The 15,186-nt window shown below is 36.4% G+C and overlaps 1 protein-coding gene across 2 annotated transcripts in view; it reads right to left on the bottom strand.

The window, feature by feature from the left end:
- Positions 1-15,186, bottom strand: part of STK3 (serine/threonine kinase 3) — a 275,492-nt gene that overhangs the window by 74,150 nt on the left and 186,156 nt on the right. For both annotated transcript variants that reach the window (XM_032858619.1, XM_032858620.1), the window contains exon 9: positions 4,891-5,083. In XM_032858619.1, the coding sequence (XP_032714510.1) occupies positions 4,891-5,083 (193 nt within the window). The remainder of the gene's footprint in view (positions 1-4,890; positions 5,084-15,186) is intronic.

Raw genomic sequence — 15,186 nt, 5'->3', positions numbered from 1 at the left:
ATAATGAAATTCAAATTTCATTAGAAATTCAAATTTCAAGAGACTCTTTCATGCTTCTGAAGTACTTTACCCCATTTTTCTCACAGAGACATCAAATTGCACAGTATAATACAGTTCTCCCACCTGCAAGTTATCTCAACACGCATTAGCAATCATACTTCTACTGAGGAGGTAATCAAACCAGCTGAATGCTCCCTTACCATTTCCTCATCTTGCCATTCAAATCGCTCACATTTATGTCTATGCCACCTCGCTCATTTTGGAAGTCATTACTCTCTATAGAATCCCCTCTGGATATCTTACTGAGTAACTAGAGATGGCACAAGGTCTTGGAGGAGGCAGGGGAGGGTGGGAGCAAAAGTCTGCCTTTGGAAGGAAAAGGACAGAGCCACTGAGTAGAATGGCTCAACATTAGCAGCCTCAGATAGACCAGGCCTCCCTCACTGTGCAGGAAGCAGGGCTGGGCTCTCCAGATGCTCCAGCTTTCCACGCTGTTCGAAGGCCAAACTGATAGACTGAGCAGATGGAGATTATCCCTTATTAATGACCTACCCTGCTAGGTGCCTTATGGATCTACCTAAATGAATCCACACTCACACACATACAAACAGACACACAAAAACCAGAGATACAAATACACACCACTGAAGCTCAAAAAAGAGGAACACAATTAAATGCGGTCTGACTTCAAATCCCATGTTTTTTTCACAACACCGAATCATTTGGTCAGAAAATATTTAATGAACTTTTACTATTGTGCTGAATATTGCATTAAGCATTGGGAACACAGAGAAACAAGCAATGGGAACACAGTATGACAAACATTATTCAGAGTAACAGCATGAAGTGAGGCAGCAGCCTATGGGGGGAGGGGCAACATCCCCAACCTGGGTCAGTAAGGGAAGCAACCCTTTAATTGCGCCTAAGAGGATGATATGCATTAGCCAAGGAACCAGCAATCCAAACAGAGGGACTGGGCAGAACAAAAGCCTAAAGGCATAAAAGAGCATTTTCAAAGCTGAGGAGCTCTTAAAAGAGCTGGACACGGAACAGTGAGCCAAGAAAAGAGAAAGGGGAGCAGACATCGGAGTGTCTACTGGCTTTTAACCCACATTGGGCTTTAAGTTAAGAGCAGTGGGCAGTTGCTGGAGAGCCATAAGCAGAAGAGAGAGATGCTGTATCTGTGAGGAGTGTAGGGACCAACAATAGAGGCAGGGGATCAATTAGGAAACCTTTCATGTGAGAGACAATGAGGATCTACACTAGAGAAAGGCAAGCGGAGATGGTAGGAAGAAGACAGAGATATTCAGGAGGTGGAACTCATGAAGTGGTGTTCATTCAGTGAGGGGTGAGGAAGAAAGAGGAGTCAAGGATGACTTATTTTTTCCATCTTACACCAAACACCTATATAGCTTCTCTACATTCTCACAGGATAATGTTTAATTTTTTTTTTTTTCTGTGAAGCAGAAAGCAAGGTCATCTATTGAAACTGAGAGAAGTGGCAGGAAGAAATTTTATGAAGGTCTAAAATAGCCACTTTGTAGGAGAAAGAGCTGAGGGCGAGAAATACAGGCTTATAGGAAAGTTTTGAGGGCCCAAGTGGTGATCCTCATCTGTACGGATCTGAGATCGTCTCCATCAGCACTCAGCAGCCATAGTGAAGATGCATGGAAGATGGACAAACAGACTGACCCACAGTCACATTTTGCCAGGAGGGAAAAAGAGAAAGGGAATAGGGCAGAGAAGTTAAGGCTATGAATGAGGGAGTGGCTAAAGCCATGAAACAAACTCTAACCTGACTGGAGAGTATGGCTCTTCTTTAGATACCAACAGAGATAGTTTCCCCTCCGGGTAACCAGACCCACCAATCCAGCCCCACCTCTGTAAGACCGGAAAGTTCCACCACACAAAACAAAACTGTGTAGATCTAAACTGAACAAGGTAAAAGACCCTAGTCTTCTCTTCACTGAAACAACCACTCTCCTAGAGCCACTCCCAAAGAAAGAATCTCTATTATCTCATAAATATGAATTCTTGATCTTCCTCATCTACACCTTCAGAATGGGAAGTCCCAAATGTGGATTTCCTTAATGACAATTAACCTGCTTATACCTACTATCAAATATTCATAATTCAACTGGATAAAAGGACAATATATAAGGATGGAGAGACCCATCTGAACTCTGCTGTCAGAGTATGAAAGACCTGGGTTGCCATGCAGAAGCCTGGACATCCCCTGGGCTCTGAGGAGGATGTGAGTGGGAACAGTGGGAGGGGAAGGCTGAGAGGAAGGCTGTTGATGCTGAAAACAGGTTTGGAGAGCTCTTCTGGGGACATGCTCTTAGGCCCACTTTTTTAAAAAACAGATCAAATTTTGAACATTTTTTGGTCACTTTTCTCTACTTCCCTTCAAAAGATCTTTTACTAACTTTGCTTCCTATAGTCATATCACCACAATTCTCAGAGTTAAGGGAAACAGGTCCATAATTTTGAGATTCATGAATAAAGGTATAAAGAGTATGTAAACATAATTTAAACTGACAAGAATATGATAATTCATTTGAGATTCCAATGGAAAAGGTTATGGAAATCAGGATCTTTAGTGTACAATATAACACTGTATATTTTAGAAAATTAAAAATAATATGTTGCTATAATTTTGGGGGGGCCAAAAATGCTAAAGACAAATTCGCAAATGGGGCTTTTGTGTGACATAACCTGAGAATTCATATCAACTAATATAAGAAGTTTTAAAGAAGATTAAGATCATGGAAAAAAAACCTGCAACTAATTATGTAGTTTCAGGGAAAGTAAGTTCTGCTTCAATAACTTCTTTATTTTCTTTACTATTGCTATATTACAGTATGAATAATCCTGCAGGTTACACTAATATCACTTGATTAGATTTTGGGGAACACAGAAGTCCCACATTACAAAATGATGTCTAAATTACAGATACTTAAAATACATGGAAAGTTGGTTCATGGATTTAAAATTTGCTAAAGAACATAAACAAATTCAAGTATATAAGCCACTATCTGCTCAGCTTAACAATGAGCTTTCAGTAAAATCTCTGTGACCAAAAAATATATTTAGGGCATAAAATTATAACATATATTGAATGATTTCTGTGGCTGTCAAAGCTAAAACTCACTACAAAAAAATACGTGGAAATCTGCACTGTAATTTTCAAGTATGATGTCTGATAAATCATCATCACATATTTCGTCCTTGAAATATAATCCGACATGAATTTGACTGTATAAAAACTTGTTTTTAATAACCAGTGATTATATGCTGATGTTCATCTATGTGACTGCACAGAAAAAGTTGTTTATGTAGTTTTGTAGGGAGATCAGTAGCTCTCTAGAAGATACAACAAAGCACTCAATGGCCATCTAACCAGTCTGCTAAGAATTACAGAGTTTGAGTAAAAGAATTTTATCAGCTGCAGAAAAGTGATACTCCATGCTAATGGGTAATATGTTGTAAAGTGTCTTATCATAGGGTCTTCTTGATCTACAGGGCACATAACTTGTACCCTAACACTGGCTGGCTTTGGAGGCTCCAAGACCATCCAATACAGCTGGGTAAGCAAGTTCTGGATGCAGAATGCCTACTGTAGTCAGAAGCCTTGCTAGGAATACATGTTTCAGGCTGCTTTCCATAGCAAAGGCTCAGAAGACTCACCAGTTGTGGGAGATTAAAAATAAATTCATATCCCTTTCCCAGTTCCCACCCAAGAATAACTACATGGCAATCTGCTTGCATTTTGTGCTTCATGACCCTCCCTTTCAAAGTATACAACCATAATGCACTGTATGTACTAGGAAATGGGAAGAAAGTAAGAGCAGTGAACGAATGGCTTAAAGCCATGAGGTAAGACCTCCTAAGCAGCCCCTTGGGGGGAATGGCAAAAAGAAAACAAAAATGTCACAGAGGAAACTGCTTCCTGTTTTCATTTTATAATAGAAACAAATCCCTGAATATTTATAACTTTCTAGGCTCTATAATGCAAGAAATCATGTATTACTGCTTTTGTGCCATTTAGAAGCAGTGCTGTGTAGTGGAAAACAGCCTAGTGCTTAGACTTTGACACTGACCACGCGTGACTCGGGTAATAGGGAGAAGAGGAAGGTCAGTGGGTATCAAAAGGTACTTAATCTGCTTTGGCCTATAACTGTGACATCACAAGGTCCTGCCTTGTTAACTGCAATCTTTAAAAATCTACATATACACAAAAAGAAATGCTAGTCTGTGAAAGTATCTCTGTTTTCATCGCTCTGTAAGCAAGAGATCAGAGAAAATGTCTTAATCGTCATTCTAGCCCCCGAAGCATGCCTGGCACGGTGCCTCACACCTGACAAACGGTAATAAGTATGCGCTGAACTGATTTTTCTCCAGGAGTATCCCTGTCTCTTGATCCTTCCTCTTAGTGTTTCTTCCTTTCCCAACCAAGCCCTTATTTCTTCTCTTAGGCTTGCACCCCATGTCATCTGCGGCTTAACTGATAATTTAGACAACATGAAATAATACAATGTTGTATTTACTGGAACAGAATTTTATGTTCACTTTTTTATTGGAAAAGTAAATGTTAGGAATGCTATCTTTTTATCTCTAAAATAGTTTACAAATTAAATTAAGTTATGGGTTAGCATCTTTTAACAGAAAAAAGTTCCATAACCCTCAATTAGAGATGTGCTGCTTTCTGCTATACTAAAATTTTTTTAAAAAATTTTATTTATGCCATACTTTTTTTACTGTTAAATAATGCCCAGAAACAAAATTTTCCACAACTGGCTATAAAAAGTAAGACAGAACTAGCCTGGTTTTGATAGAAGTGTGCTTTTAAAATAGAAAATTAATATTCAACAGGAAAAAGCCACATACTTTTCATAGTTCCATCCTGTTCTTCTTCATCTTCACTGTTTATAACCATGGTCCCCAAGTCAGATTCTAACATCGTGCTATTATGTTCGATCATGGTCTGGGCGCCTTCACTCATCGTGCTTGTGGCCTTCATTGTGCCCACACTCTCTGAGCTAGTCTTCACCATGGTGTGGGAATCCAGCTCATCTTCGTCCTGCAAGCAGAAATACTGCAATGAAGGAAGTCCTTTCTAAGACAGCTAGACTTCTTCATTCTTAACAACATGACAAGCATACTATACTTTTTTAATTGAAGTAGAGCTGACACACAATGTTACACTAGTTTCAAGTGTACAACATAGTGATCCAACATCTCTCTATGTTATACTATGCTTACCATAAGTGTAGCTACCATCTGTCACCATACAATATTATTACAATACCATTGGCTATATTCTCTGTGCTACACCTTTCATCTCCATGACTTTTTTATTCCATGACTGAAAACCTGTAGCTCCCACTCACTTTCACCTATTTTGCCCATCCCTGTCTTAATTTTATAGAAATATTTTATAATTTAATAATAAAAACATTTTACTTTTAATAACGAAAAAATACTATTACAACTACTAATTTTAATATAAAGACACACACACAAATGTTACTGTAAGAGCCAAAGTTATCCAAAATAATCTAAAGTTTTAAATAATTAAATCATTATTTTAAATAATTAAAGCTCAAGCACAGAAATGTTTGCAGCTCAAGCACCCCAATGTTTGCAGCACCAATGTCCACTAGTCAAATATGTCCAATAGTCAAACTATGGAAAGAGCCCAGATGTCCACTGACAGATGAATGGATAAGGAAGAAGTGGTATGTGTATATGTGTGTGTATATATATATATACACACACAGATATATACATATGTTCAGTGGTATGTGTGTGTGTGTGTGTGTGTGTGTATATATATATATATATATATAAATAAATAAATGATGGAATACTACTCAGCCATCAAAAATGAAATCTTGCCATGTGCAATGACACAGATGGCACTAAAGGGTATCATGCTAAGTGAAATAAGTCAATCAGAGAAAGACAATTACCATATGATTTCACGCATATGTGGAATTTAAGAAAACAAAACAGAGGATCATAGGGAAGGGATGGAAAAATAAAACAAGATGAAACCAGAGAGGAAGACAAACCATAAGAGACTCTTAATCATAGGAAACAAACTGAGGCTTGCTGGAAGGCAGGGGAATAACTGGGTGATGGACATGAAGGAAGGTACATGATGCTCTGAACACTGGGTCTTATATAAGACTGATGAATCACCGACATTTACCTCTGAAACTAATAATACACTATACGTTACTAAAATTTAAATTAAAAAAAATAAAATAAAGGAAAAGTAAATTATCAACAAATGCAGAACATATAATATGGTGACAAGACAAATACAAGAGAACACATTAAAGAAGGAATATGTTGGCACTATTCTAACAGCTGTAACATTTACATAACCTTATACAAATGCCATTGGCTTTTTTGTTAAAATTATGATAAATATATAACAAAAAACTTACCAAATTTTAATAATTTGTCAATGTATACTTCTGTGGCATTAAGTACATTTACAGTATTAATGCAGTCATCATCAACATCCACTTCCAGAACTTGTTCATTATCCCAAACAGAAACTCTGTGCCCATTAAAAAATAACTCTTCATTCTTCCCTTCCCCCAATCTCTGGTAACCTCTTTTCTGCTTTCTGATATGATGAATTTGTCTATTGTAGGTACCTCACATTAGGAGAATCAAGTAATATATGGGTCTTTGTCTCTGGCTTATTTCACTTAGCATAATGTCTTCAAAATTCATCCATGTTATAGCATGTGTCAGAATTTCATTCCTTTTTAAGACTGAATAATATTCTATTACATATATATACACACACACACACACACACACATATATATACTGAATTATATCCCATTACATACATATATACATATATATGCAATGGAATATATACATATGTGTGTGTAATGGAATATATATGTACATATGTGTGTATACACACATATTTACATTTGTATACCTACTCATTTGATGATGAACACTAGGTTGTTTACACCTTTTAGTTATTATGAATAATGCTGTTATGAACACTGGTATACAAGTTATCTATTTGAGTCCCTATTCTCAATTCTTTTGGGTCTATGCTAAGGAGTATAATTCTGTACCACATGATAATTCTTTTTTTAATTTAAGAAACCACCAAGGTGTTTTCCACAGTTGCTACACCATTTTATGCTCCCACCAACAGTGCTCAGAGCTCCATTTTCTCCACTTCTTCACTGACATTTATTCTTTTCTGTTTTGTTTTTTTGGTTTTTTTTGATAGCAGCCAACCTAGTGGATATGTGGTATCTTGCTGTGGCTTGATTCGCACACTCCTAACAAGCAGTGACGCTAAGCACCTTTTCATGTGCTTCCTGACCATTCGTGTATCTTCTTTGGAGAAATGTCTATTCAAGTCCTTTGCAAATATTTGTCCACATTTGCAGGTTGTCTTTTCACTCTCTTGATGATTCCTTTGATGCACAAAAGTTTTTAATTTTGATAAAGTTGAATTTATCTACTTTCTTTTGTTGCTTGTGTAACTTAAGTTGCCTTCTATTGCTTTTGTTATCACATCTGAGCCATTAGTTCTTTAATGTAAATTCACAGAAGGATCAATCAAATCAGTAATAGAAGTACGAACAAAAAATTGCTCTTTAGAATGTTAACCAAAGATAAACTGAAACAGGGCCATAAAAATAAACTAACAAATTCTGTTTGAGAGACCAAACATTCCATTATTTGGAAAAACTTGACCCTGCAGTGAAATTCATTTACATCGATTCCACTTTAAGTGGAAGCAAACAAGCAAAACCTAATTCTGACAGAGGTCAAATACAAATACAGAGAACAGGAGCATCCCTGTTGTTCTCAGCTGTTCGATAGCCCTTCCTCTTCCTAAACCTGCATGATGAAGTCAGCAGGACCTCTCAGTCTTTTGTGCTTCTTTCATGAGTCTCTTTTAGGAGACTTCTTCATTCTTATGCTTCAACTATCTAAGATGTTGAAGACTCCCAAATCCTGAAATCTTCTTGACTTTACTTACTACTTAAATGCTTAATGATGTTTAAAACTCGACATTTCCAAATCAGATATCATTCCATCCACCTCTTTGGTCTCTCCTGTCTGCCACAATCCCCAACAGCTACTTATTATAAAGCACAGAAATCTTCGTTAGCTACCCGAGAGTAAAAATCCAATAGGTCTTCTGAGGTTTATTCTCTCTTTGATGTCCCACATTCAATCAGTGAGCAAGTTCTTCTTCAGAAATCTCTCTCCCAGCTCTACCCCTTCTTTTTCATTCCTACTGCTACTGAGTAAATTCCTGTTTACCTCATACTTGGGTGAATACAGGAAAAGCTCCCTGACTGAACAGTCTCTCCACCCTGACCTTCTAGAATCAGATAGATACGAGTTTCAAGTCCTGGCTCAAATCACTTAATAGACATGAGACGTTTAGGCAGGCTATTTAAACTCTCTAGATTTTAATTTCTTTCACTGGAGTTATGATGATCAATGAGAAAAGACATGCAAAATGCCTACATGTTACCAGGAACAAAGTTGTTTCACACTTTCTTCAAAGTCCGTGTACCATACCAAGCTCTCTTGAATATTACTGTTATCATATCTTACTGAGATCTCTAATGGCCACAGTTCTTCCCTGTAGTAAAAGCTAAACATTTCTGCCTAGATTTTAATGTCTTCTACATTACTTTATGTTTTCTGGCTAATCTTATTTTCCTATTGTTCACATATCCTCCAATTTAGTCAGGCTGACCTTAACTGAATCTCCAGCTGCTATAAACCCATGTCATGCCATGTCATTAAGACCTCTTCTTTGTTTATGTCTTCTTCTCTATCCAGAATGCTCTTTCCTCTCTAACCATTTTCACTAAATGGGACAGTCCCCCATCAAGCATCTGTTACCTTCCTGGCTACTTCAGTCTTTATTAATTATCCTCTTTTCCAAACTTCTATGGAATTTATAATCTGCATCACACACTCCTGCATTTAAATTTATGATCTCATACTGTGAATAACTGTTTTGTAAAATCTTTTATAAATACAAGTATCTTATAAATAAGAATGCCTTATAGTACCTCTGAATCTACTCAAGTTTTTCATTTGGTATTCTGTATACAGTAAACATTCATTATATTTTTACTTTTTTACAGAATGATAAAATCATGAACCTATAATATTTAACACCTCATTTTATATTTGAAAAAAACGAGGCTCATAGAAAGGGAGAGACTTCCCTAAGGACACATACCCGTTTAAAAGCAGAGCCAGAAGTACGGACCTAGTTCTTATATTTCTTAGTCCATTACTCCACTAGATGCATGAACCTTACTTACATTTAAATTCTGATCTACTTGAAAGCTTGAGCTAGAGGTACAGGCTTACAATTTTAACAGCTTATATCACCATCTCCTATTCCCAAAGGGTCTCATACAAATTATTTGGTCCATCCTGGTGAAACCCGCCATCTTCTCTTATTTATACTATTCAAAACAGCTATTAAAAGTGTTAAAAAAATATAAGCTATCTATGTAAACTATACAAATAATTTAAAAATATAAACTATTAAAAACTATTTAAAAAACAGTCTCTGACAGTTTTCACGGTTTCCACTCTTACCCACTTCAGTCTCCCAAACAATAGGCAGATTGATTCTTTCAAAAGATAAATCAATCACATCGTGTTATTCTCCTACTCAAAACCCTGCATTTGGCTTCCTATCACACTCAGAATAAAATCCAAAATCTCTCTCAGCCAAATGTGATCTGGCTCAGTAATATCTGCCAAACCTATCTCCTATCACATTCCTTCTCACTCACCAAGTCCCAGCAATGCTGGCCTCCCCGTGGCTGTTTCCTGAGCATTCTAAGCATGTTCCTCCTCAAGCCTTTAAACTGGCTGATCTCTCAACCTGGAATGCTCTTCCACAAGACAGCTTTATCCTTTTCTTATCTCAAGTCTCCACTTAAATGTCACCACCTTAGTGAGCCTTGTTCTGACCAAGTTAAAATCGAAGTCTCCAACAATCTTCTATCATTCTGTATTCTTCATAGCCTATACCTCGCCTTCTCTACCACTAGAATGGTTTGATGGAGGCAGAGGCTTTCTTTACTGATCAATCTCTAATGCCTCAGACACCTGGCACGTAACACGTACTTATTAAAAATGTATTTAATGAATGGATCCATTTATAGTTTTACTTATTAATTCATTCAATAAGCATTTATTGTAAATTTGTAATATATCAAGGAGCAGACAGGCCTTGCAGATACAAAGATAAATAAGAAAGAGCTTTGTTCCACTTTGCTTTGTTAAGGAGTCCGGTGTCTAACAGAAACTGACTGACATGTGAACAATAAATTCCTAGGCAATTTGTTAAGTACTATAAAAAAAAGTACTGGCAAAGTACAATGGGAGAACCAAGAATAGAGCCTCAACTCTGCCTATAACAAATGAAGAAAGCCTCACAGAGGAAGCTGCCCTTAAATTAGGTCTTAAAGGATACATACTATTATAAGTCACACATATACATGAATTTGGGTGAGTGCTTTATCTGACAGCTTCTTTCTTTAACAGAACTACACTCAGCCATCCCTACTCGGCTCAGCTACCCTGAGACTGAATTAGGTGCCCTATTCTGTACTGTCATATGCTTATGCCATTCATATGCTTACTACACAATATATCATTGTCTATACACTTGACTTGTCCAAATCTCCCATTAGATTCCCAAATCTACAAGGACAATAACCAAATCTTAACTGTTATACTCCTGGTATCCAGTACAAAGCCTGTTCTTATTACATAAGCTATTAAACTAATGTTAAAGCCCATATGATGAGGTAGTGCCAAAACACAGAACTAAAGGACAATGTTGTATTAGGTTCTAGAGTAGAATTTTATTTAAACTAATGTATTGTTTTAAAATACAGCATGGCTACTGAAGAAACTTTGAGAGGGACAATAATGCTATTAACTAGAATTATTAGTTGATCATTTTTCTAATAATCATAAAAACAGTTACCAGCGAGTTAGAAGCACTATGCTAAGGACTTTTTGTAGGATATTCCCATTTAATCCTCTTATTAATCTTGTGAAATATTATTAACTCTAAGTGTGCAAATGATGAACATGAAGTTCAAATGAGTTTAATAATTTGTCTAAGGTGATACAACAAATAAGTAAGGAAATAAGGATTCTAACTAGGTCACTCTGATTCTAAAGCCCAAGATCTAATTTCCAATTTTATAAGGCTTTAAAATTATTTACAGCATTTCTCAAGTCTGGCTGAATTTATATTACAGGTTAGCTGGAGCATGTTTCATTTTGCTAAGAGAAAAAAAGTGACATACACATATATAAACAGATCTGTACTTGGTCCAAAAGTTGAAAAACAAACAAAAAAACCAACCTGGAATTTATTCTTTCCAGTAGACACCACTGAGGAGGAAGGGGAAACGTTGATTTTCTATTTTAAAAAAGCTGAATAGAATAGAACTGAATAGAAAACATTTCTATTAAAAAATTGACTGCTAGTTTCATATTTTATCATGGTTGCAACCAGTTTAATTCCCAAAACACTAAACTATTTTTATATGTGTGAGTCATTTGTCTCTTATCCTTGTAAGAGTCAGTGCTGTGACAATTAAACTTAACAAGAAACATTCCATTTGGTTGGAGTGAAATAATACTTTTAGTCTTCCTATATGCCATATTAGAGTTGAATCTACAGGGGATAATGAGGGTTGGACCTCCGGATTCATACAACTGGCTCAGGCAATCTATAAAATTATAAAAACATTGAACCAAGTTTGGAAGGGACTGCTTTTACAGCATATTAATTTCACTTACATAGTCACTTTGCTAAAGGATGCTAATCTAATTTACAAATTGGCAGTAAAAAAATAGCAATGCAAAAAACAGAGGACTCAACTCACTCATGAAAGGTGGTACCCAAACAGTAATTAATAAAGTACAAGTGGAATAAGAACTAGTTTATATGACATTTGAAGGCTTGAACACTAATAACTTGGTGATGGTGGTAAAAACTTTTCAGCAACACTTCTTACTTTAAAAAAATCATGAACTCTGAAATTGTTCTTGATATTTCAGATTATTACTAAAATTTCATCTGGTACTTCTAGCATTTTTACAATAAAACAGTTATTTTATGTTTTTCCAGAGTTATACTTCATTTATAGATACTCCATTATTCCTCACAAAAGAAAAGCAGAAGAAAAACATGTTGATACTTTATAGAAAAAGGTCTGCGGAACAGATGCTTCTCCACTGTAGAAAGGAGCCAATTCCAGTAAGGAATACAATAGCATTTCAATCAGTGGTCATCATGTGCCAGGAATGCAAAACAGAGTACTGATGATAATCCAGGTTATGAATCATAAAATCCACATGGAATACAAATATTTGAAAACATTATTAGGAAATCCTACTCCATTGCTAAGACAGATTTATGCTATAACAGTCTGAGAAATAATCAGACTTTGCATTAGCTAACTTCACACATGTACTATTTACTACTTTAAAGGATTTTCTAAATATTCAGCTACTCTGACTGATTTTAAAGATATTCACACAAATACTTTAGAAAGCATTTGCTATAATGTAACAATGAGATAAACCATTTCTTAAATATTAAATATTTCTTAATAGGTGTCCTTCTAATGGGAAATATTCTAATTATTTCTTCTTGAAATATTAAATACATCTCTATTACTAGTACAATATGCAACAGCACATTAACAGCATACAGCAGTGCTCTTAATGGTGTTGATTCAACTAGACAATTCCACTGAGTATATAATCTGTTACAACATAAAAAATTTGTTTTTATTTATTTTTCCAAAACTATTTTGTAAGGAAAAAAATGAATATGTAAAATATATAAGTGAACCAATTATACAAAAAGTTGCAATACTATAGTGGTTTGGATATCTTTGAAACCTGTTACAGGTGCTAATCAGGGATGACAATGAAACAGCAAACAATGTAACAAACGTAGTCTTTTTTTTTTTTTTTTTTAATTTGACAGACAGATCACAAGTAGGCAGAGAGGCAGGCAGAGAGAGACAGGAGGAGGAGGAGGCAGGCTCCCTGCTGAGCAGGAGCCCAATGCGGGACTCGATCCCAGGACCCTGAGAACAAACGTAGTCTAAATGCATAAGTGAGCTTTCAAGATGTTAAAGGAAATCCACATGGGCCCCCAAAAGAGCTGGAAAACAGTGAGAGTAAGCTAAATCTGAACTTAAGGGCTGCTTTAGGGGTATAAGATGATGGGGGTGGGGTGGTGATGGGGATTTTAATGGATAAAGGGGGACAAGCGACAAGTCCTTGGGTTCTCTCCAAAGTGGAACTGAAACCCCTGCATAAAGTTGGGGATCTTGAAGGTCTACAACCCCAGTGAAAGGATGAACAAGAAAAAAAATGTACTCACATGCAAAGAAGGTAAGACATGCAAACTTGTCTCTGTCACTTGGGCTTCAGGTAAAGACAGGAAGTGGGGGTTGCTTCTTTTTAGAAGCTTGAGACACAATTTCAGTCCTTTCGAACATGACCTACAAGGTCTGGGGAACCCCATGCTGAGAAATTAGCCTAATGCAGTCCTACTATGGAAGTACCTGGGGTGCCTGATAGAAACAAATAAAAATCCACCAATGTAGGGACTCAAACTCAATCTTCAACCCAGAACTCACATATCATTCTCAGAAATAAAACAGCTAGAGCTGAGCTCACAATTCAAAAGATAAACAATGAACAGACAAGCTACAGAGAATGGGTAGGAATAGCAAACAACAGAATTAAGATTCCCTTCTTAAAATTAACTTAGTCATCTTAGAAAGTTACATCTTTCTAAGACAAAAATTTCTAGGACAAAAATTAGGAGTATACTGTGGCATTCTAGACTGCAAAAAAAAAAAAAACAAGCACAAACATAGAAATATTCTGGCTAGAAGGGAAAGCATTAAGTCAGTTTGACTGCATTAAAAAATGATCTATAGTTTACAGAGTGCTCTAAACACTAAGAACCTGCTTGAGTTGCTTGCAGAGAAGTGACAAGAACCTTGGAAACTAAAGGATGACTTGGAGAAGAATGGAGAAAGAGCTTGGAATCAGAAGGTTATTACTGAAATCCAGATTCGACTGAAAAGGTCTATAGAAACAAACTACAAGTCAAATCTGAAAGAAATCATGAAAGAAGATCAATATAGTAAGGAAACTCTGGACAGTCAAATATCAAAATAATTCCAATACTCTGAACATAAAGAGATGAAACTGACTCTAAAGAGAAAAGTGTGATAGGTTCTAATCTGAATAGATGAAGACAGCCGAGAAAACAGATAATGCCAGCTATTTGTAACTAAAACACGACTTAAGAGAATTTGCTACTTCATCACATGATTAAAGTACTGAAATCTTACAATCAATTTGTGGTAAAGGGTCAAATAAGAAATCAACAAGGCATGTATGGTGTGAGTTCAGGGGACTGGACATAAAACTGGGAGAAACCTGTGGCAGGAATCTTTCACTTATCTCCCTGGGCATAACTAAATTTGGGGCTGTTGGTTATGCTAACATGCTAACCTGTGTCAACAAATAAATTTGAGTTATTAGTTGAATTAGTAAAAGCAAAAATCAAAGGGTACCACTGATCATTTGCTTGTAAGTCTCACAGCAAGGAAAAGCCTGATGTACGAATGCACTAAAAATAGCTCTCTGCTCCAGCAGGGTCAAAGTGCTGATGGGAACCACACAGCATTAACTTCAAATTCAACAGAGGGGAGAGCTCACCCCACCACCTCTTCATCAATTATCCCTGCAGCGTCTATTGTTTCTGTTACCAATGAAATGGCCCACAGCAGAATCAGCTGGTTAGCTCTGGTCTCATTAGGACCACATTCAACCCAGCAGAGCTAAGAACTACTGGGAAGACATCAAAAATACTCTCCTTCAAACAGCTGCCCTTAAGCACTGCTTCAGTGTCTGCCAGGCTGAAAAAAAAGTAATAAATTGGTATTTACCAATTTATAGCTACTAAGCTACTATTATAAATACCAATTTATAGCTACTAAGATTTACAGTATCTGAAAATCTGTACAAAGAGTGAACTTTCTTCCCACTGCTGTAAGTAGGTGGTCCTTCTATTTCACTGCG

This window comes from Lontra canadensis, unplaced genomic scaffold (genome assembly GCF_010015895.1).
Source record: "Lontra canadensis isolate GAN:19392208 unplaced genomic scaffold, GSC_riverotter_1.0 scaffold15, whole genome shotgun sequence".
NCBI classification, from domain to species: Eukaryota; Metazoa; Chordata; class Mammalia; order Carnivora; family Mustelidae; genus Lontra; species Lontra canadensis.
This window is presented reverse-complemented; position numbering and strand designations above follow the sequence as displayed.